Source organism: Strongylocentrotus purpuratus, unplaced genomic scaffold, assembly GCF_000002235.5.
Source record: "Strongylocentrotus purpuratus isolate Spur 01 unplaced genomic scaffold, Spur_5.0 spur5_scaffold_2, whole genome shotgun sequence".
Classification (NCBI taxonomy): Eukaryota; Metazoa; Echinodermata; class Echinoidea; order Camarodonta; family Strongylocentrotidae; genus Strongylocentrotus; species Strongylocentrotus purpuratus.
Window position 1 is genome coordinate 36,953,428 of NW_022145605.1, and position 24,092 is coordinate 36,977,519.

A 24,092-nucleotide genomic window follows, 5' to 3' on the forward strand; every position below is an offset into this window, starting at 1 on the left:
GACTCTTAATCCTCGTCTGAATTCAGTCCCCCCCCCCCCCCCCCTCCCGCGCGAAGCGCGGAAGCTTTTACGTTTCATAAATCATTAGAGAAAGAAGACGATTCGTTGTGCCGTTCTCGACTCTTAATCCTCGTCTGAATTCAGTCCCCCCCCACCCCCTCCCGCGCGAAGCGCGGAAGCTTTTACGTTTCATTAAATCATTAGAGAAAGAAGACGATTCGTTGTTCCGTTCTCGACTCTTAATCCTCGTCTGAATTCAGTTCCCCCCTCCCCCTCCCGCGCGAAGCGCGGAAGCTTTTACGTTTCATAAAATCATGAGAGAAAGAAGACGATTCGTTGTGCCGTTCTCGACTCTTAATCCTCGTCTGAATTCAGTCTCCCCCCACCCCCCCTCCCGCGCGAAGCGCGGAAGCTTTTACGTTTCATAAATCATGAGAGAAAGAAGACGATTCGTTGTGCCGTTCTCGACTCTTAATCCTCGTCTGAATTCAGTCCCCCCCCCCCCCCCCCCCCTCCCGCGCGAAGCGCGGAAGCTTTTACGTTTCATAAAATCATTAGAGAAAGAAGACGATTCGTTGTGCCGTTCTCGACTCTTAATCCTCGTCTGAATTCAGTCCCCCCCCCCCCTCCCGCGCGAAGCGCGGAAGCTTTTACGTTTCATTAAATCATTAGAGAAAGAAGACGATTCGTTGTGCCGTTCTCGACTCTTAATCCTCGTCTGAATTCAGTCCCCCCCCCCCTCCCCTCCCGCGCGAAGCGCGGAAGCTTTTACGTTTCATTAAATCATGAGAGAAAGAAGACGATTCGTTGTTCCGTTCTCGACTCTTAATCCTCGTCTGAATTCAGTCCCCCCCACCCCCCTCCCGCGCGAAGCGCGGAAGCTTTTACGTTTCATAAATCATTAGAGAAAGAAGACGATTCGTTGTGCCGTTCTCGACTCTTAATCCTCGTCTGAATTCAGTTCCCCCCTCCCCTCCCGCGCGAAGCGCGGAAGCTTTTACGTTTCATAAAATCATGAGAGAAAGAAGACGATTCGTTGTGCCGTTCTCGACTCTTAATCCTCGTCTGAATTCAGTCTCCCCCCCCCCCCCCCCCTCCCGCGCGAAGCGCGGAAGCTTTTACGTTTCATAAAATCATGAGAGAAAGAAGACGATTCGTTGTTCCGTTCTCGACTCTTAATCCTCGTCTGAATTCAGTCCCCCCCCCCCCCTCCCCTCCCGCGCGAAGCGCGGAAGCTTTTTACGTTTCATTAAATCATGAGAGAAAGAAGACGATTCGTTGTGCCGTTCTCGACTCTTAATCCTCGTCTGAATTCAGTCCCCCCCCCCTCCCCTCCCGCGCGAAGCGCGGAAGCTTTTACGTTTCATTAAATCATGAGAGAAAGAAGACGATTCGTTGTGCCGTTCTCGACTCTTAATCCTCGTCTGAATTCAGTTCCCCCCCTCCCCTCCCGCGCGAAGCGCGGAAGCTTTTACGTTTCATAAATCATGAGAGAAAGAAGACGATTCGTTGTGCCGTTCTCGACTCTTAATCCTCGTCTGAATTCAGTCCCCCCCCCCCCCCCCCCCCTCCCGCGCGAAGCGCGGAAGCTTTTACGTTTCATTAAATCATTAGAGAAAGAAGACGATTCGTTGTGCCGTTCTCGACTCTTAATCCTCGTCTGAATTCAGTCCCCCCCCCCCCCCCCCCTCCCGCGCGAAGCGCGGAAGCTTTTACGTTTCATTAAATCATTAGAGAAAGAAGACGATTCGTTGTGCCGTTCTCGACTCTTAATCCTCGTCTGAATTCAGTCCCCCCAGCCCCCCTCCCGCGCGAAGCGCGGAAGCTTTTACGTTTCATTAAATCATTAGAGAAAGAAGACGATTCGTTGTGCCGTTCTCGACTCTTAATCCTCGTCTGAATTCAGTCCCCCCCCCTCCCCTCCCGCGCGAAGCGCGGAAGCTTTTACGTTTCATTAAATCATTAGAGAAAGAAGACGATTCGTTGTGCCGTTCTCGACTCTTAATCCTCGTCTGAATTCAGTCCCCCCCCCTCCCCTCCCGCGCGAAGCGCGGAAGCTTTTTACGTTTCATTAAATCATGAGAGAAAGAAGACGATTTGTTGTTCCGTTCTCGACTCTTAATCCTCGTCTGAATTCAGTCTCCCCCCACCCCCCTCCCGCGCAAGCGCGGAAGCTTTTACGTTTCATAAATCATGAGAGAAAGAAGACGATTCGTTGTGCCGTTCTCGACTCTTAATCCTCGTCTGAATTCAGTTCCCCCCTCCCCTCCCGCGCGAAGCGCGAAAGCTTTTACGTTTCATAAATCATGAGAGAAAGAAGACGATTCGTTGTGCCGTTCTCGACTCTTAATCCTCGTCTGAATTCAGTCTCCCCCCCCCCCCCCCCCCCCTCCCGCGCGAAGCGCGGAAGCTTTTACGTTTCATAAAATCATGAGAGAAAGAAGACGATTCGTTGTGCCGTTCTCGACTCTTAATCCTCGTCTGAATTCAGTCCCCCCCCCCCCACCCCCCACCCCCCTCCCGCGCGAAGCGCGGAAGCTTTTACGTTTCATAAAATCATTAGAGAAAGAAGACGATTCGTTGTGCCGTTCTCGACTCTTAATCCTCGTCTGAATTCAGTCCCCCCACCCCCCTCCCGCGCGAAGCGCGGAAGCTTTTACGTTTCATTAAATCATTAGAGAAAGAAGACGATTCGTTGTGCCGTTCTCGACTCTTAATCCTCGTCTGAATTCAGTTCCCCCCACCCCCTCCCGCGCGAAGCGCGGAAGCTTTTACGTTTCATTAAATCATGAGAGAAAGAAGACGATTCGTTGTGCCGTTCTCGACTCTTAATCCTCGTCTAAATTCAGTCTCCCCCCACCCCCCCCCCCTCCCGCGCGAAGCGCGGAAGCTTTTACGTTTCATAAAATCATGAGAGAAAGAAGACGATTCGTTGTGCCGTTCTCGACTCTTAATCCTCGTCTGAATTCAGTCCCCCCCCCCCACCCCCCACCCCCCTCCCGCGCGAAGCGCGGAAGCTTTTACGTTTCATAAAATCATTAGAGAAAGAAGACGATTCGTTGTGCCGTTCTCGACTCTTAATCCTCGTCTGAATTCAGTCCCCCCCCCCCCCCTCCCGCGCGAAGCGCGGAAGCTTTTACGTTTCATTAAATCATTAGAGAAAGAAGACGATTCGTTGTGCCGTTCTCGACTCTTAATCCTCGTCTGAATTCATTCCCCCCACCCCCTCCCGCGCGAAGCGCGGAAGCTTTTACGTTTCATAAATCATGAGAGAAAGAAGACGATTCGTTGTGCCGTTCTCGACTCTTAATCCTCGTCTGAATTCAGTCCCCCCCCCCCCCCCTCCCCTCCCGCGCGAAGCGCGGAAGCTTTTTACGTTTCATTAAATCATGAGAGAAAGAAGACGATTTGTTGTGCCGTTCTCGACTCTTAATCCTCGTCTGAATTCAGTCCCCCCCCTCCCCTCCCGCGCGAAGCGCGGAAGCTTTTTACGTTTCATTAAATCATGAGAGAAAGAAGACGATTTGTTGTGCCGTTCTCGACTCTTAATCCTCGTCTGAATTCAGTTCCCCCCTCCCCTCCCGCGCGAAGCGCGGAAGCTTTTACGTTTCATAAAATCATGAGAGAAAGAAGACGATTTGTTGTGCCGTTCTCGACTCTTAATCCTCGTCTGAATTCAGTCCCCCCCCCAACCCCCCTCCCGCGCGAAGCGCGGAAGCTTTTACGTTTCATTAAATCATTAGAGAAAGAAGACGATTCGTTGTGCCGTTCTCGACTCTTAATCCTCGTCTGAATTCAGTCCCCCCCAATACCCCCTCCCGCGCGAAGCGCGGAAGCTTTTACGTTTCATTAAATCATTAGAGAAAGAAGACGATTCGTTGTTCCGTTCTCGACTCTTAATCCTCGTCTGAATTCAGTTCCCCCCTCCCCTCCCGCGCGAAGCGCGGAAGCTTTTACGTTTCATAAATCATGAGAGAAAGAAGACGATTCGTTGTGCCGTTCTCGACTCTTAATCCTCGTCTGAATTCAGTCTCCCCCCACCCCCCCTCCCGCGCGAAGCGCGGAAGCTTTTACGTTTCATTAAATCATGAGAGAAAGAAGACGATTCGTTGTGCCGTTCTCGACTCTTAATCCTCGTCTGAATTCAGTCCCCCCCCCCAACCCCCTCCCGCGCGAAGCGCGGAAGCTTTTTACGTTTCATTAAATCATTAGAGAAAGAAGACGATTCGTTGTGCCGTTCTCGACTCTTAATCCTCGTCTGAATTCAGTCCCCCCCCCCCCCTCCCGCGCGAAGCGCGGAAGCTTTTACGTTTCATTAAATCATTAGAGAAAGAAGACGATTCGTTGTGCCGTTCTCGACTCTTAATCCTCGTCTGAATTCATTCCCCCCACCCCCTCCCGCGCGAAGCGCGGAAGCTTTTACGTTTCATAAAATCATGAGAGAAAGAAGACGATTCGTTGTGCCGTTCTCGACTCTTAATCCTCGTCTGAATTCAGTCTCCCCCCATCCCCCCTTCCGCGCGAAGCGCGGAAGCTTTTACGTTTCATAAAATCATGAGAGAAAGAAGACGATTCGTTGTGCCGTTCTCGACTCTTAATCCTCGTCTGAATTCAGTCCCCCCCCCCCCCCTCCCGCGCGAAGCGCGGAAGCTTTTACGTTTCATAAATCATTAGAGAAAGAAGACGATTCGTTGTGCCGTTCTCGACTCTTAATCCTCGTCTGAATTCATTCCCCCCCCCCCCTCCCGCGCGAAGCGCGGAAGCTTTTACGTTTCATGAAATCATTAGAGAAAGAAGACGATTCGTTGTGCCGTTCTCGACTCTTAATCCTCGTCTGAATTCAGCCCCCCCCCACCCCCCTCCCGCGCGAAGCGCGGAAGCTTTTTACGTTTCATAAAATCATTAGAGAAAGAAGACGATTCGTTGTTCCGTTCTCGACTCTTAATCCTCGTCTGAATTCAGTCCCCCCCCCCCCCTCCCCTCCCGCGCGAAGCGCGGAAGCTTTTACGTTTCATTAAATCATTAGAGAAAGAAGACGATTCGTTGTGCCGTTCTCGACTCTTAATCCTCGTCTGAATTCAGTCCCCCCCCCTCCCCTCCCGCGCGAAGCGCGGAAGCTTTTACGTTTCATTAAATCATGAGAGAAAGAAGACGATTTGTTGTTCCGTTCTCGACTCTTAATCCTCGTCTGAATTCAGTCTCCCCCCACCCCCCTCCCGCGCGAAGCGCGGAAGCTTTTACGTTTCATAAATCATGAGAGAAAGAAGACGATTCGTTGTGCCGTTCTCGACTCTTAATCCTCGTCTGAATTCAGTTCCCCCCTCCCCTCCCGCGCGAAGCGCGAAAGCTTTTACGTTTCATAAAATCATGAGAGAAAGAAGACGATTCGTTGTGCCGTTCTCGACTCTTAATCCTCGTCTGAATTCAGTCCCCCCCCCCCCCCCCCCCTCCCGCGCGAAGCGCGGAAGCTTTTACGTTTCATAAAATCATGAGAGAAAGAAGACGATTCGTTGTGCCGTTCTCGACTCTTAATCCTCGTCTGAATTCAGTCTCCCCCCACCCCCCCTCCCGCGCGAAGCGCGGAAGCTTTTACGTTTCATTAAATCATGAGAGAAAGAAGACGATTCGTTGTGCCGTTCTCGACTCTTAATCCTCGTCTGAATTCAGTCCCCCCCCCCCCCAAACCCCCTCCCGCGCGAAGCGCGGAAGCTTTTTACGTTTCATTAAATCATTAGAGAAAGAAGACGATTCGTTGTGCCGTTCTCGACTCTTAATCCTCGTCTGAATTCAGTCCCCCCCACCCCCCTCCCGCGCGAAGCGCGGAAGCTTTTACGTTTCATTAAATCATTAGAGAAAGAAGACGATTCGTTGTGCCGTTCTCGACTCTTAATCCTCGTCTTAATTCATTCACCCCACCCCCTCCCGCGCGAAGCGCGGAAGCTTTTACGTTTCATAAATCATGAGAGAAAGAAGACGATTCGTTGTTCCGTTCTCGACTCTTAATCCTCGTCTGAATTCAGTCCCCCCCCCCTCCCCTCCCGCGCGAAGCGCGGAAGCTTTTACGTTTCATTAAATCATGAGAGAAAGAAGACGATTCGTTGTGCCGTTCTCGACTCTTAATCCTCGTCTGAATTCAGTCCCCCCCCCCTCCCCTCCCGCGCGAAGCGCGGAAGCTTTTACGTTTCATAAATCATGAGAGAAAGAAGACGATTTGTTGTGCCGTTCTCGACTCTTAATCCTCGTCTGAATTCAGTCCCCCCCCCCCACCACCCCCCTCCCGCGCGAAGCGCGGAAGCTTTTACGTTTTCTTAAATCATTAGAGAAAGAAGACGATTCGTTGTGCCGTTCTCGACTCTTAATCCTCGTCTGAATTCAGTCCCCCCCCCAAACCCCCTCCCGCGCGAAGCGCGGAAGCTTTTTACGTTTCATAAATCATGAGAGAAAGAAGACGATTCGTTGTCCGTTCTCGACTCTTAATCCTCGTCTGAATTCAGTCCCCCCCCCCCCCTCCCCTCCCGCGCGAAGCGCGGAAGCTTTTACGTTTCATTAAATCATTAGAGAAAGAAGACGATTCGTTGTTCCGTTCTCGACTCTTAATCCTCGTCTGAATTCAGTCCCCCCCCCTCCCCTCCCGCGCGAAGCGCGGAAGCTTTTACGTTTCATAAAATCATGAGAGAAAGAAGACGATTCGTTGTGCCGTTCTCGACTCTTAATCCTCGTCTGAATTCAGTCCCCCCCCACCAACCCCCCTCCCGCGCGAAGCGCGGAAGCTTTTACGTTTTCATTAAATCATTAGAGAAAGAAGACGATTCGTTGTGCCGTTCTCGACTCTTAATCCTCGTCTGAATTCAGTCCCCCCCCCCCCCCAAACCCCCTCCCGCGCGAAGCGCGGAAGCTTTTTACGTTTCATAAAATCATGAGAGAAAGAAGACGATTCGTTGTCAGTTCTCGACTTTTAATCCTCGTCTGAATTCAGTCCCCCCCCCTCCCCTCCCGCGCGAAGCGCGGAAGCTTTTTACGTTTCATTGAATCATTAGAGAAAGAAGACGATTCGTTGTTCCGTTCTCGACTCTTAATCCTCGTCTGAATTCAGTCCCCCCCCCCCCACCCCCTCCTGCGCGAAGCGCGGAAGCTTTACGTTTCATTAAATCATTAGAGAAAGAAGACGATTCGTTGTTCCGTTCTCGACTCTTAATCCTCGTCTGAATTCAGTCCCCCCCCCCCCCACCCCCTCCCGCGCGAAGCGCGGAAGCTTTTACGTTTCATTAAATCATTAGAGAAAGAAGACGATTCGTTGTTCCGTTCTCGACTCTTAATCCTCGTCTGAATTCAGTTCCCCCCTCCCCTCCCGCGCGAAGCGCGAAAGCTTTTACGTTTCATAAAATCATGAGAGAAAGAAGACGATTCGTTGTTCCGTTCTCGACTCTTAATCCTCGTCTGAATTCAGTTCCCCCCTCCCCTCCCGCGCGAAGCGCGGAAGCTTTTACGTTTCATAAATCATGAGAGAAAGAAGACGATTTGTTGTGCCGTTCTCGACTCTTAATCCTCGTCTGAATTCAGTCCCCCCCCCCCCCCCCCCCCCCTCCCGCGCGAAGCGCGGAAGCTTTTACGTTTCATTAAATCATTAGAGAAAGAAGACGATTCGTTGTGCCGTTCTCGACTCTTAATCCTCGTCTGAATTCAGTCCCCCCCCAATACCCCCTCCCGCGCGAAGCGCGGAAGCTTTTTACGTTTCATAAATTCATGAGAGAAAGAAGACGATTTGTTGTGCCGTTCTCGACTCTTAATCCTCGTCTGAATTCAGTTCCCCCCCCTCCCCCCTCCCGCGCGAAGCGCGGAAGCTTTTACGTTTCATAAAATCATGAGAGAAAGAAGACGATTTGTTGTGCCGTTCTCGACTCTTAATCCTCGTCTGAATTCAGTCCCCCCCCCAACCCCCCTCCCGCGCGAAGCGCGGAAGCTTTTACGTTTCATTAAATCATTAGAGAAAGAAGACGATTCGTTGTGCCGTTCTCGACTCTTAATCCTCGTCTGAATTCAGTCCCCCCCCCAAAAAAAAAACCCTCCCGCGCGAAGCGCCGAAGCTTTTTACGTTTCATAAAATCATGAGAGAAAGAAGACGATTCGTTGTTCAGTTCTCGACTTTTAATCCTCGTCTGATTTCAGTCCCCCCCCCCCCTCCCCTCCCGCGCGAAGCGCGGAAGCTTTTTACGTTTCATTAAATCATTAGAGAAAGAAGACGATTCGTTGTTCCGTTCTCGACTCTTAATCCTCGTCTGAATTCAGTCCCCCCCCCCTCCCCTCCTGCGCGAAGCGCGGAAGCTTTTTACGTTTCATTAAATCATGAGAGAAAGAAGACGATTTGTTGGGCCGTTCTCGACTCTTAATCCTCGTCTGAATTCAGTCCCCCCCCCCTCCCCTCCCGCGCGAAGCGCTGAAGCTTTTTACGTTTCATTAAATCATGAGAGAAAGAAGACGATTTGTTGTGCCGTTCTCGACTCTTAATCCTTGTCTGAATTCAGTCTCCCCCCATCCCCCCTTCCGCGCGAAGCGCGGAAGCTTTTACGCTTCATAAATCATGAGAGAAAGAAGACGATTCGTTGTGCCGTTCTCGACTCTTAATCCTCGTCTGAATTCAGTCCCCCCCACCCCCTCCCGCGCGAAGCGCGGAAGATTTACGTTTCATCAAATCATTAGAGAAAGAAGACGATTCGTTGTACCGTTCTCGACTCTTAACTCTCGTCTTAATTCATTCACCCCCACCCCCTCCCGCGCTAAGCGCGGAAGCTTTTCCGTTTCATGAAATCATGAGAGAAAGAAGACGATTCGTTGTGCCGTTCTCGACTCTTCATCCTCGTCCGAATTCAGCCCCCCCCCCAACCCCCCTCCCGCTCGAAGCGCGGAAGATTTTTACGTTTCATAAAATCATGAGAGAAAGAAGACGATTCGTTGTTCCGTTCTTGACTCTTAATCCTCGCCTGAATTCAGTCCCCCCCCCCCCCCCTCCCCTCCCGCGCGAAGCGCGGAAGCTTTTTACGTTTCATTAAATCATGAGAGAAAGAAGACGATTTGTTGTGCCGTTCTCGACTCTTAATCCTCGTCTGAATTCAGTCCCCCCCCCCCTCCCTTCCCGCGCGAAGCGCTGAAGCTTTTTACGTTTCATTAAATCATGAGAGAAAGAAGACGATTTGTTGTGCCGTTCTCAACTCTTAATCCTTGTCTGAATTCAGTCTCCCCCATCCCCCCTCCCGCGCGAAGCGCGGAAGCTTTTACGTTTCATAAAATCATGAGAGAAAGAAGACGATTCGTTGTGCCGTTCTCGACTCTTAATCCTCGTCTGAATTCAGTCCCCCCCACCCCCTCCCGCGCGAAGCGCGGAAGATTTACGTTTCATTAAATCATTAGAGAAAGAAGACGATTCGTTGTTCCGTTCTCGACTCTTAATCCTCGTCTGAATTCAGTTCCCCCCTCCCCTCCCGCGTGAAGCGCGAAAGCTTTTACGTTTCATAAAATCATGAGAGAAAGAAGACGATTCGTTGTGCCGTTCTCGACTCTTAATCCTCGTCTGAATTCAGTCTCCCCCCACCCCCCCCCCCTCCCGCGCGAAGCGCGGAAGCTTTTACGTTTCATTAAATCATGAGAGAAAGAAGACGATTCGTTGTGCCGTTCTCGACTCTTAATCCTCGTCTGAATTCAGTCCCCCCCCCCCCCCAAACCCCCTCCCGCGCGAAGCGCGGAAGATTTTTACTTTTCATTAAATCATCAGAGAAAGAAGACGATTCGTTGTGCCGTTCTCGACTCTTAATCCTCGTCTGAATTCAGTCCCCCCCAACCCCCCTCCCGCGCGAAGCGCGGAAGCTTTTACGTTTCATTAAATCATTAGAGAAAGAAGACGATTCGTTGTACCGTTCTCGACTCTTAACCCTCGTCTTAATTCATTCACCCCACCCCCTCCCGCGGGAAGCGCGGAAGCTTTTACGTTTCATAAAATCATGAGAGAAAGAATACGATTCGTTGTTCCATTCTCGACTCTTAATCCTCGTCTGAATTCAGTCCCCCCCCCCCCCCTCCCCTCCCGCGCGAAGCGCGGAAGCTTTTTACGTTTCATTAAATCATGAGAGAAAGAAGACGATTTGTTGTGCCGTTCTCGACTCTTAATCCTCGTCTGAATTCAGTCCCCCCCCCCCTCCCCTCCCGCGCGAAGCGCTGAAGCTTTTTACGTTTCATTAATTCATGAGAGAAAGAAGACGATTTGTTGTGCCGTTCTCGACTCTTAATCCTCGTCTAAATTCAGTCCCCCCCCCCCCCCAACCCTCCTCCCGCGCGAAGCGCGGAAGCTTTTTACGTTTCATTAAATCATTAGAGAAAGAAGACGATTTGTTGTGCCGTTCTCGACTCTTAATCCTCGTCTTAATTTAGTCCCCCCCCCCCCAACTCCCCTCCCGCGCGAAGCTCGGTAGTCTTTACGTTTCATTAAATCATTAGAGAAAGAAGACGATTCGTTGTGCCGTTCTCGACTCTTCATCCTCGTTTGAATTCAGCCCCCCCCCCCCCAACCCCCATCCCGCTCGAAGCGCGGAAGATTTTTACGTTTCATTAAATCATTAAAGAAAGAAGACGATTCGTTGTGCCGTTCTCGACTCTTAATCCTCGTCTGAATTCAGTCCCCCCACCCCCCTCCCCCGCGAAGCGCGGAAGCTTTTACGTTTCATTAAATCATTAGAGAAAGAAGACGATTCGTTGTTTCGTTCTCGTCTCTTAATCCTCGTCTGAATTCAGTTCCCCCCTCCCCTTCCTCGCGAAGCGCGGAAGCTTTTACGTTTCATAAAATCATGAGAGAAAGAAGACGATTTGTTGTGCCGTTCTCGACTCTTAATCCTCGTCTGAATTCAGCCCCCCCCCCCCCCCCAACCCCCATCCTGGACTGAATCCAGTTTCCATAAATTTAAAAAAAACAGAAAATGCAATAAATTTTCAATAATTTATTGCATTTTACCCCGGTCCCCAACATAAACAAATCCTCTGGACGGCCATGTATTATGGCTCAAGGTATGGGCACACAAAGATTTGTTTATGTTTGGAACCGGGGTAAAATGCAATAAATTATTGAAAATTTATTGCATTTTCTGTTTTTTATTCTATTTATGGAAACTGCCCCCTACCCTAGCCCCCGCTGCGTACAGTCATGGTTCAGTGACAAAGCAATGGCCTCGTAACTGTGAGGCCCCAGGATCAAAACCGTTTCGATGTGCTATATTAGTGCCCTTTTGTGGGGCATTAATCCTCATTACTGTCATTTATGACTTAAGGGCATAGGTCCCCTAGTTGATAAGCATAGTAGCGTACATATGTTTTAGCAGTCACGCAAAGCACACGTTGGCAAATTATTGTTCAATACAATCTGAGAATGTGTACTATTATCTAGATCTATTATTTTTAAATTATTTTTAAAATAATGCCATAAATTGGAGTATAACTAAAATATTCCACCTTTATGAGCGACAGTGTATAATATGAAATACATGGTGCAATAGAATTGATTAACTGTTATTAATTGATGATTATTGTTATTAATTTATGAATAAAGACTGATTCACAATAATTGATCGAGAATTGCAGTGATGTGTTCTATTTCGGATCCAACTTGCACCCCCCCCCCCCAATCAGGCCGAGTACATACGGCATCTGGAAAATCTTCAGTATTGAAGGAGGCATATATCATCACGAAGAAGAAGAAGAAGAAGAAGAACTTGTTTATGCGAACGTAGTGTTGTTGTAACCAACATCCTGATCGGTCATCTCTCTGAACACTACATACATCCTGTGATGACAAGATATATATATATATATATATATATATATATAAAGAGTGAGAGAAAGAGAGAGAAGGAGAGAGAGGGAGAGAAAGAGAGAGAGAGAGTGAGAGAAAGAGAGAGAGGTAGAGAGAGAGGGAGAGAGAGAGAGAGATAGAGAGAGAGAACCAGAGGGGCGGGGAGAAGAAAATAAAAGGGAGAGGGTAATGAAGGTGGAAATGCAATTCATTGACACAATTCATTGAAATCATTTCCCCCCTCTGATGTATCGTTTTTATGAGAGTCCTCCTATCACAATCATGCACGCTTACCAGATTGTTTACCCTAAACACCTCACTATTCTTCTGCCAAGAATACAATTTGACAGAAAAATTCTGCTCCTTTTTCTCATTATTATTATAATAATCATCATCATCATCATCCTTAAATACGATCAATGTTTTTTTTCTCGAGAAATTAGCTCAAGGGCAAGTTCATCAATACCCTTAAAGTTATTCTGCTCAAAGTCATGTTGTATTCCTCCATTTTTAAATATGACGCACAGGGCTACTGAAATTGCTTTAGATTGATTTCTTGAAAGTCTTTACGACTGTGTTCTTAGCTTACCTGTCAGCTTTCACACCGACCTTCGCGAGTTCTGCAGTAATAATCTGGGTGATGACCTTGTTTTCTTGCACTCCTAGTTGACCTATACTAACCACATTCGCAACGGCAGTAGGAGCCGTAGTTCCCTCAAAGCTCATCATCTGATTAGGAGCTAGATGAATACAGATGTACTGCAAGTGAAAAACAACCATCCAACAAACAAATTATGACAGTTTAGATGTGATTTCATGGAACATACTAGCCGCTATTCTTCAACCGCGACCCGTGTGCCACATTGGCCCTTGAGACGATTTGATGCGGCCCAACAAATTATTATTTAAGAGCAATACTAAAAAAAAAAAAAAAAAAATCGCCTTTTTATGCACTAGTTACTTGAATACATAAATTATACACCATCACTGGCTGTTGGTACGAATAAAGTCTCAAATTGTTTTCTTGCTCGCCTCGCTCGCTCGTACGTGCTACCATGTGTATCATATTTGAAGAAAAAAAAACATCTAAACGATTATCAAATGACATTAGTAATTCACGAAAATGTGGTCCCTAATATGGATGAAGGGAAGGCGCTTTTGGAAATGTTTAGCTCCCCTCCCCCCTCTCTCTCTCTCTCTCTCCATTAAGGTTAGCACTTTATGTTTGCAACTCACTGACTAAAAAAGAGCAAAGTAAACAAATGTAAAGCAACTCATCAAGTGTGTCGAGTTTTCAATAAGAGTTTATAAAAACATGCATATCAATCAGTCCTTCTTATTTCACATGCCCATACACAGTCATGGTTTAAGGCCTATTAGTTTATGAAGACACCTAGAGCTCGTCATGTCTGCTTCTTAAATTAAAACCCATCCTCGAAAGCAAGCTAGTAGACTACAAGTAAGCATACAAATCAGGGAAATAGACTGGTGAAAGTTTGAAAGAAGTCGGACCCCCAAGATGAGAAAGTTATGAATTTTAAAAAGTCGTTTTCATTATTGGTACGGCCGGGCTCAACAAATTGGCTGAAAAGGTAATGTCTCTGTAATGTAGTGGCGGACAATTACTTTTCCATTTGTTCCAAGACAAAAAATGACTAAAATGTCAATTTTATCGAAAGATTATGACTCAGGAGGGTCTATTCACTTTAGAGGACTTGGGATAAAAACATAAATTAATGATATTTTTGTACACGACAAACGGGAGAGTTAACCACGAGTACGTCACAATACACTGACCAACCTGTTAATTTGAGATTCGAATGGAATCAGTGATCCCATATTTCAAACATTCATAGTTTAATTCTTGGTCCGATTTATTTCAAATATTCGCCATTCTGTTTATCATGTTTTTCTGTTTTTATACAAATGAACTTATGAGTATTACAAGGGTCGGATAGTCGGATTGCCCTTTAAATGTCAGCTCATTATTATGGATATATATACCGGAGTGTTGGCTCAGTCAGTAGAGCGTCCGCCTCACAACAGGGAGGTCGTGGGTTCGAATCCCGGCCGCGTCATACCAAAAGACGTTAAAAGATGGGAGTTGTTGCTACCTTGTTTGGCGTTCAACAATAAGGGGATAGAGCAACGTCGATCTGGCGCTGCTCAGTGGCTGCCGGGCTCACGATCAATTGGGCAAAAAGAATTTCCGTTTCGGTTTAATAAAATTTGGAGTGGACTATTAGGCTATTATTATTATTATTATTATTAAAGTCCAAAGGTAAGAAGAGACATTTATTTACTATTCCAGATAAATCTATATACCTATAGAACTAAGCTCGTCCGTCAAATCATGTTTGGACAAAACAAATGAAATAAAAGAAACCAATGCGTCCTTTACCTTTTGAGGTTTCCCGATCGCTTTCTGAAACACAGAACTCAGATCGGCAAAGAAGCCGGCCGGAAGGTCAGTTTCCTTCACATTGGTGAAAATCTGGAGAAGAGGCATCTTGAACGAAATCGTGTGGTCGTACTGACAGTAAAATCGCTTTACGAGTATGGAATTATTTGATGGAAGCTATATATTGTATTTACACAGTAGAGGAAATCGTGGCTATGCAATTTATTGTTGATTCTTTGGAATTTGAAAAATTCTAGTGGCTTCTCGTTCGCCTAATAACTGAGGGCGTACGTGGCATATCAGCGCAGGAGGGTGGGGGCACCAATGAGCATTTCTTAGGTCACTGATAAGAGGAAAGTGAAAAAGGGTGTGAAAGAGCTCCCTCTAATAAGCATCTTCTGTCAAATTCCTCCCTGTCTCTGTCCCCTTTTCTCGTTTTCTCCTTCCCTTTCCAACTTGTCATCCGAAGGGGGGAGGGGCACGTGTACCCCCATGCCCCTGTAGATTACCCCTCTGCAGACATGCTCTCTCTGTTTATGTCTGCATCGAAATATTCCCATGAAGCCATTGTATAGAAATTTCATAAAGTCGAGGAATCGAGGTGCGAATAGAAGCAAGGCAATCATGCGCGAACTTAATAGAGGCAAGGCAACCGGCAAGGCAATCATGCTTTTCAGAAATACAAAGCAAATTTATCATGCGCCAATTATTTTCCCATCCAGGGGAAGTAATTAAAATATTCAATTTTTGTTTCTCTCTCATATATTCAAACATGAACAATGTATTATTTTTTTTTTACATAGTTAGAGTAGACTATGAGCCCCATAACGCATACTGGATCACCTTTATAAAACTAAGATAAAAACAAATAACATATATTGAGAAGGAAGTCATGTACTATACCTATACACGTTCACATCCAACCCCATACAGCCCCTCCCCCTCCCCCACATGCACACACATGTTGGCTACCCGTTAAGGTAAAACAAATGGGACACTTTATTTATTTATTTTGATTAAACACATTGACGGAAGACATCTCTCCCGCAGCAAGAACGTGAAGTGCGTCTCTTTTCCCGGTGCAAAAGTGAGAGACATCTTCACCTCTTCACCTTGCGAGTTTCTCAAGCCAGGGGGAGAACTGATCATCCACGCTGGCACCAACAACATCTCTGAGGGTGCTGGTGAAGTTTGCCACCAAATCACAGACCTCGGCAAGTCTGTTGCTGCCGAGGGGTTTAACGTCTCAGTCTCTACGATCATCCATCGTAGAGGGGAGAGTGAAGCGGACAAGAAGCGGGTTGATGAGATCAACTATCTGATGGAGTTGGCAGCCAGCGAGAACAGATGGGGCCTCTTCATCAACAATGATATTAGCCTCTTGTCGATGCCCTCGCGCTGTTGGAGTCTCTAAATTCTGACGAGCGAAGCGAGTCAGAGAAACCGAGGCGCTCAGCGCAAGCGCCTCGGTTTCTCTGACTCGCTTCGCTCGTCAGAATTTAGAGACTCCAACAGCGCGAGGGCATCGACAAGAGGCTACAATGATATCAGCGAGCAGCATCTCGGGCGTGATGGCGTTCACCTCAACAGAGCCGGTCAACGAATCTTGGCAGGCAACCTGAAACACCTCATCAACACTGCTGACCAATCGACAACACGAGGCCATGGCTGGACTCAACGGTCGTCCGATCAAGTTACAGGCAGTGAAACTGGAGCAAGGCGGCATCAAGCCATCTACCGAGAAAACCAGAGTCTTCATTCTGAGGCCATGGCTGGACTCAACGGTCGTCCGATCAAGTTACAGGCAGTGAAACTGGAGCAAGGCGGCATCAAGCCATCTACCGAGAAAACCAGAGTCTTCATTCTGATGAGGAAAAAAGCAGCCCCGTAAAGTCCTACGCCGAAGCTGTTTCTGGGAGATCTTTGGATTTCAGTGCAGTCAAACAGAGGTCACGACTGAAACCAGCCTTCAGACCATCCAAGGTGGACATGAAAGACTGGGCGAATTATCTTCAATTTGTAAGAAGGGTATTGAATTAAGTGAAAGTTTGACAAAATCTAGTGATGATCCGAAAATTATAGTTGACGGTCGAAAATATAAGTTCCCTTGTGGGAACTGTGATAAGCCAGTCAAATATAATCAACACGGCCTTCTGTGTTCTTATTGTAAAAAATGGTTTCACACTAATTGTCAAGCTATCAGTTTTTCAGAGTACCGCAGGTTATATTATGAATGCCCTGATGAGAAGTGGAATTGTTCAACATGTTGTCTGCCATCTTTTTGTGAATCAATATTTACTGACGATTGTTTAGAGAAAGAAAGCCAAAACGAGGATAGACTAAAAGAAAACTATTTTAAGGTAACGCGCGTTACACCTGAAAAGCAAGCGATAGCAAGAATAATTCAGCCAAACCTCAAAGATGAAAACACTTCTCTTTTTCAAGAATTTGAAGAAAAGTTTAAAATTAAAGGTCTTCATTTTTTACACCTTAATGTGAGGTCTATTCTAAACAAGATATCGGAACTTAGAATTCTTTTTAAAAGAAAAAGGCTGTCTATTATTGCTTTCACTGAAACATGGTTAAACAATTTCATAAATGATGAAGAAATTGAAATAGACGGATTTAAAATCATACGCCATGATCGATCCTCTGGCTCTGGAGGTGGTGTATGTTTCTATATCAAAAATGATATTGCATTTCATATTATGGATGCTATAAGTACTGGAGATACGGAATCCCTGTGGATAAATTTGCTTATACCAAGATCAAAACCAATTGTTGTTGGCGTTCTGTATCGACCTCCGAAAAACAATTTGTTTATCGAGAAATTGTCCAATATTCTTGATACATTAAAGAAGGATGACGAAATAATTCTTTTAGGAGACATGAATATTTGTCTTCTTCGCAAATCGCCACTGGCTAAAAAAATATATTGACTTGTTGAGTCTTCATGGGTTTAGTCAACTCATTAAAGAGGCAACACGCGTTACACCTACATGTTCTTCTCTATTGGATCATGTTGGTTGTACCAAAGAAAATAAAATAAGTCAAAGTGGTGTCATTGATCTAGGTATTAGCGACCATTATTTTACTTTCTGTACACGGAAAAATGTTAGACTGGCTATAGGTCATCATAGGACTAATGATATCAGATCCATGAAAAAATATACAGAAGAGTCTTTCAATCTTCAACTATCTGTTGTTGATTGGTTACGAATAACTGACTGTACAGATGTAAATGAGGCATGGTCAATATTTCAACATGTTTTTATCTCAAATTTGAATATGATAGCGCCACTGAAACGGATAAGAATAAAACAAAGATCAGAAACTTGGGTGACTAAAGATATTCTTTCCCTAATTCAAGAGAGAAATATAGTATACAAAAAATGGAGGAAAAGAGCAAAAGATGAGAAGCTCTATAAAAGATACAGAGTATTAAGAAATATGGTCCAAAGAGAGGTGAAAAAGGCTAAACTCGTTTACTTACAAAACAAGATAGAAGAAAATAAACAAGATTCGAAAAAACTTTGGCAGAATCTAAAAAGCTTAGGATTGAAAAATAAGAAGCGAAAAAAACAAGAATCTGTCATTAAAATTGATGGGGAATTATGTCATGATAAGATGGCCATCGCTGATGAATTCAATTCTCATTTCACAAATGTGGCTGCCAAATTAGTAGACAAACTCCCCCCTTCCAAAGACTTTTTCAGCGCAGACAATGATTGTATTCGTGACTTTTACGAAAGAAAAGGTGTACGTGAAAACAGCTTCGAGTTATTACCAATCAGTGAACAATTTGTTTTCAAAGAGTTACGTAAGTTGAATGTATCAAAAAGTACTGGGTTAGACTTGATTCCAGCTAATTTTCTAAAAGATGGTGCGAAGGTTTTATTTAAGCCTCTAAGTTACTTAATGAACCTATCTATCTTGACGAGTACTTTTCCAGAGGATATGAAAATAGCAAAAGTGACTCCACTTTATAAAAAGAAAGATAAAACTGATGTTAGCAACTATAGACCTATTAGTGTTTTAAGCGTAGCATCAAAGATTCTAGAAAAATCGGTCTGTGTTCAAATTGAAAGATACTTCAAAGAAAATGATATAATTTATGAATTTCAATCTGGTTTTCGACATGATTATTCGACTGAAACATGTCTAATTCATTTGACTGATTATTTGAGGAGAGAAACTTCCCAAGGGCGCTTTGTTGGTATGGTGCTCCTTGATCTGCAAAAAGCTTTTGATACAGTTAATCATTGCGTCTTATTGAAGAAGTTACAACTAATGGGTTTTGATAAGGGAAGTTTAGATTGGTTTAGATCCTATTTATCTAATCGGCACCAAGTAGTGGCCATTCATGATATTCGTTCCAAACTAATGCCTATAACTTGCGGTGTTCCTCAGGGAAGCATTTTAGGCCCAATTCTATTTTCAAGTTATATAAATGATATGTGTATTTGTATAAAAGACTTTAAACTATTATTGTACGCAGATGACAGCGTACTACTCTATTCAAATCCTGATCCTAAATATATTGAGGAAAAGCTCAGTGAACAGCTGTCTACGTGTGTCGATTGGATGACTGATAATAAGCTTTCTTTACACTTGGGAAAAACAGAAAGCATTTTATTTTGTTCTAAAAGTAGTTCTAAAAAGTCATTTGAATTCAAAGTGACACACAATAATCAAGCAATCAAGAGAAAAGAGTCTGTGAAGTATTTAGGCATTGAGTTGGCTAGCGCAATTTCATTTTCATCCTTAGTAGAATCAGTTGTAAAAAAAGCAAATTCTCGTCTGATATTTTTGTACAGATATCAAAGTTGTATGGATTTAAAAGCAAGACGTACACTCTGTTTTGCTCTTATTCAATGTTTATTTGACTATGCTAACCCTGCATGGTATAGTAACATAAACAAGTCAGATCAAAAGAAGTTGAAGATTATACAGAACAAAATGGTGAGATTTATCAACTGTTCTGGTCCAAGAACTCATGTTGGCTACAGCGAACTTTCTAAAGCTGGTTTTCTTGAAGTCGACCAAAGATCAAAACAACTCGTATTGCATCATGTGCATAAAATATATCATACTAGGTCGAATCATTATATTCGATCCAACTTCGATCTTGTTACTGACGTACATGATTATAATACAAGAAATAGACGATTCAACTTTAACTTACCTGAAAGAGTAGGTAGTATTGGAAATTCGTTTTATTACAATGCCATAAAACATTGGAATTCCCTTCCCAATGGTGTAAAAGAAATAGGAAACTATGATCATTTTAAGAGGAAATTAAAGGAATACCTAATACTTGACAGTCAGAGAAGAGAAGTGAATGACATGTTATATGATTGAAATTTTTATTCTTCTGTCGGTTCATACTTTTTCATGTTGTATATACTTATGTTTTCGTACGTTATAGAAATTCTACAAATTCATCATTATTTTCCTCTTCTTCCTTCTCCTCTTTTTCTTCTTCTCCTTCTTCTTTTTCTTCTTGTACTTAATATCATTTCTATCATCAGTTTAATGTTGTTATTATTATTATTATCTTTAATGAGTAGTTCTTTTAATTTTCTTATCTGTCTGTAAATATTACTATTTTAACTTATTAATTTTATACATGTCTGTAAGGGACCCCACTGGAAATAAGCTCTCGAGCTTTCGTGGGTTATCCTGTTCAAGCTGACTTTTTTTGATCTGTTATTATTGTATATTGTTGTATGTTGGAAGCTTGTCGAATAAAAAATCAATCAATCAAGGTATATCTACGACAGAGTTCATGTACTTTAAATCTAGAGTCTTGTACTATATCAAGTGGCAACCCATTCTATTTAAATTGTTATCTGGAATGAAAGAATACATTGAATCCATTCAATCAGGGGTGACGCTGCGTATTTCAAGGATCATCATGAATAGGTGAGTCCCTTTTGAAAGGAAAGGTAGCAAAACTTATATTGACTTCTGAATTTTTTGTACAAAACAAAATGATGAAACGTGCCCTATGAAGAAGTTTGGGATTATTGACCCTGCTCGATCTCCGGCAACCGCCTTATCAGCTTATAGTTCATAAAAGTTAAGATCAAATTCCAAAGAGAGCACAGATATATGTGTTAATGGATACTTTTATTAATTCATACCACATCAAATGTAATTGCTAACTAAATGTCGAACTAGGGGATAAAAATGTATGTGTAGTTCAAAGATTGATACGTGTATTGGAATCAGGGTCGGATCCGAGGGGTTGTCGTAGGTTCCTGACTAGCCCCCCCCCCCCCTCACTTAAAAAAACTTGTCATAGGTGTGTGTGTGTGTGTAATGGATCCGCGTCCCCCTTATGTTTGATTACTACCCCTCCCCCCATTCGGTGGTGGTAACTTTTTGCTTCTTCTCCTTCTTCTCCCTTTTCCCCCTTCTTATTCTTTTTTTTTTCTTCTTCTTCATTATCCTTGCCAGACTTTTCTGGGGAGTGGCCACCGCTTACAAAATCCTGGTGCCACCCCTCTGCAAGCCTCATGGGTACTACTCCACTAACAACAGAGATAGAGAGAGAGAGAGAGAGAGAGTAATAGCATGATATCATGGACATCAATTTTATCATTCTTTTTCTCAATATCATTTTTACTATTATCGTGTACCAACCCCAAATAAATTATCATGTACAAAAAAAATCGTTAGTTACAATGTTACTGTATAGCCGACAGCTCGTAGAACAAATGAATTAAAATGATTTTTTTTCTCTAGGTATAAATTTTTAATATGGCAAGTAGATAAATTATCAAAATGCAAAGCATATAAGGCCCTGCAAAATATAGCCTGGCTTGATTGTATAGATTAATCCTAGAGCATAATTACACAAAGGACCGTATGCATACAAATAAGTTTTTAATGTTTAAATTGCTTGTAGGTGGTAAGCAATGGCTTGTGCTTGCCAACAAAAACTTTTCCTTGCAAACAATTGCTTATATTATACCTAAGCAAAAGGCTAGCACAAGCAATTGCTACCACATACGGCACAATAAACATTGATGAACAAAGATTGGAAATTATGCTTTTTCTTTTCTTGTTTTCTCCCATTTTTCTACTTTTCATTTCCTTCTCTTTCTTCTTTTGTGGGCATGGAGCACAGGGCTGCTGCTCCCCCTCCCCCACTTACAGTGCATTCGTGATTAAACCCAAATATAATATGAGAAATCGTAATATATTCGGTGGTGTACCAATTAAACATGATACAATAATTTTGCTGAACCACTCCGATGTGGATTTATTCCCACCTTGCAGAGGTGCTACATGTAGCAATGAGTGATGACAACTTGTCAAGTGGTTTTTGACAGATACATGTATATGCATGTTCCATTAAATGTGTGACATCACCACTGCTTATTATATTTTTCATCTCATGGTTGATATAATTTATTCTATACCCGAGGTTAAAAGGGTAATTGTCATGGAACCAACCAAAAAAAGAAATGACAATCCTTCCATCAAATGGTAATGACTGTTTTGTGCAAAACTGCACGTGTGTCAAACGAGCGAGAGTGCAGAAAGACGAAGAAAGCCACCAAGTGATATAGAAGGCCAGTTTCCCATCAGTGTTCTAAGCACCATATTATGCTGCTTTAATAATTGCCCTGGGCTTTAATTTGTCAAAGAAAATGCAATTTGGTTTTTAGATGTTTAGAAGTTTAGGTTTAGGGTTTGGGTAAGATAAAGTGTCTGGGCCAGGGTTGAAATGGACATTGTGGTTACCGTTAGTTTGGTCAATAGCCCACATATATTTATCGCCAAAGCATATGCCGTACAACTTGTAAGGGATTTTGTTAATCAAGATTTCCTATTTAAACAACTTCATTTTATAGCACTGCAATAAAGATTCAAGAATCAAAATTTACAGATTCAAATTTATTGTCCACATAAAAATTTGACTTCCATTAGAATTACATGCATTGTAGACATTCAAATATAAATAATAACATCATATATCATGTGCTAAGGGCAATAAATTAATTCGTGGTCATAGTTTCATGGTCTCGTGGTCAACTTATACCTCCAAGATTATGATATTAAAAATATTAAACGAAAGTATTTTTTATTGATTAAAAGACGGTCAAAATCTCCCTATGGCATGATCCTATTGTTCATAACACGATCGCAAATGCTTACAATGGCCTTGTCCATCGTATTTTTAAATAAGCCAACATTATAGGTCAATAGCCAACATATATTTTGTGCTGCAGCATATGTCATACAACTTCCAAGGGATTGTCTTAAAGGTACTATGTCCTTTTTGCAGCTAAACTCAAATTCTGTAGAACTTTGCAGGAATTATAAATATGTCATGTATGTCCTATTTGTGAAATTTAAACGTTAGCAGTGTCCTAATATTCAAATTATGCAAGGAAACCCGTTTACTTGCTAGACTTCACTGTCAGACACTATTGAGTGACTGACTGGCTTTTTTCTTCTTTGGTAATAACATACATAAAATGAGCTGTAAAGGGTACATGAGCATTTGTCTACATCAATAACCCACTTCTTGTGATGGCCAAAATTAAACTGAATGAATCTTTGCGCATCATAAAATGTATGACCATTCAGTACAATGGTCTGAAAATCAAGACTATTACTTATTGGCTCTATAGCTCCTAAGTCGATTTGACAACTAAAAGTCGTTATTTTCCCACATTTTCAAGCCCCACCTTTTTTAGGGAAGTTCTACATTAGTATTATCTTTCAAATGCCGTTGGAATTTTACCTTTTTATTTGTTTGGCCTGCAAATGGGACATAGTACCTTTAACAAGATTTCCAATTATACAACTTCATTCTTTATCACTGCAATGAAGATTCAAGAATCAGATTTCAGATTCAAATTTATTGTCCACATCAAAATTTGACTTCCATTAGCAATACATTAGAATACCAGAATAAAGCACTTTCAAGATGGCCACTTATTCATAAGCAGCGCTCAAAATACACGGGGGCGGTGGGCGATTCGCCCCCGTGAGCTACATAATCGCCCCCGTCAGGTTGCTCACGGGGGCGATTGCAAAATTAAAAATCGCCCCCGTGGAATTATAAAATAAAGATTATTTTTTCTGTTATAACTTTAACACAATATTGAGTTTCAATTTTTAAACCTTAAACCAATGAAATGGAACTTAGATTAGCGTGCAAGATTTCTCGTTTTATGGTTATTACCGATTCAGCTCGCAGTGCAAACACTGCAAACAAAAAAGAAAACAAGGTTATTTAATAAAAGGATCATGTGACAAATAATCATTGTGATTAAAATTGATGCAAGGATTTTTTTTTTGAATAAGCAATGCTTTTCACCAGAATCTTCTTTGTAAAAACGACTTTTACAAATCTCAGCCATGCAAATCTGCCACTGTGTTGTAAAATCACTTTCAGATTAAGAGAAGTGTATTCTTTAATGAGTATTTTACATTGAATGGAACGTCTCAACTCAGTAAGCATGGCTGAGATTTGTAAAAGTTGTTTTTACAAAGAAGATTCGGGTGAATAGCAGTGCTTATTCAAACAAATATTCGCATCAATTTGAATCACAATCATTATTTGTCGCTTTATCCCTTTTTAATGACCTTGTTTTCTTTCTCGTTTGCAAGGGGAGAAGAAGATATGTCAGGTTAAAGATATCATAAAGATCAGTGTTGTATGCGTATATATTATATACACAAGCCAGTAACAGCTATGTAGCTTGTAAATTTGTAAGAGGGAAAATGCTGATTGAAATGATAATGATGAAATAGCAAATAATTGAGGAGTATCATAGGTACCAATTCGATGGATTTTTGTATACAAAAAGAGCCCCCGTCAGTACTAAAAGAGCCCCC

At 43.3% G+C, this 24,092-nt stretch overlaps 1 protein-coding gene across 1 annotated transcript; it reads right to left on the bottom strand.

Moving 5' to 3' along the window:
• Window positions 1-11,701: 11,701 nt before the first annotated feature.
• On the bottom strand, window positions 11,702-14,464 carry LOC105444560 (macrophage migration inhibitory factor-like). Its single transcript, XM_011678923.2, has 3 exons — window positions 14,232-14,464; window positions 12,420-12,589; window positions 11,702-11,821 (listed from the first exon to the last, which is right to left on the bottom strand). The coding sequence occupies exons 1-3, from the start codon at window positions 14,337-14,339 to the stop codon at window positions 11,755-11,757; spliced, it is 345 nt and encodes a 114-aa protein (XP_011677225.2). The 5' UTR covers window positions 14,340-14,464; the 3' UTR covers window positions 11,702-11,754.
• Window positions 14,465-24,092: the final 9,628 nt, after the last annotated feature.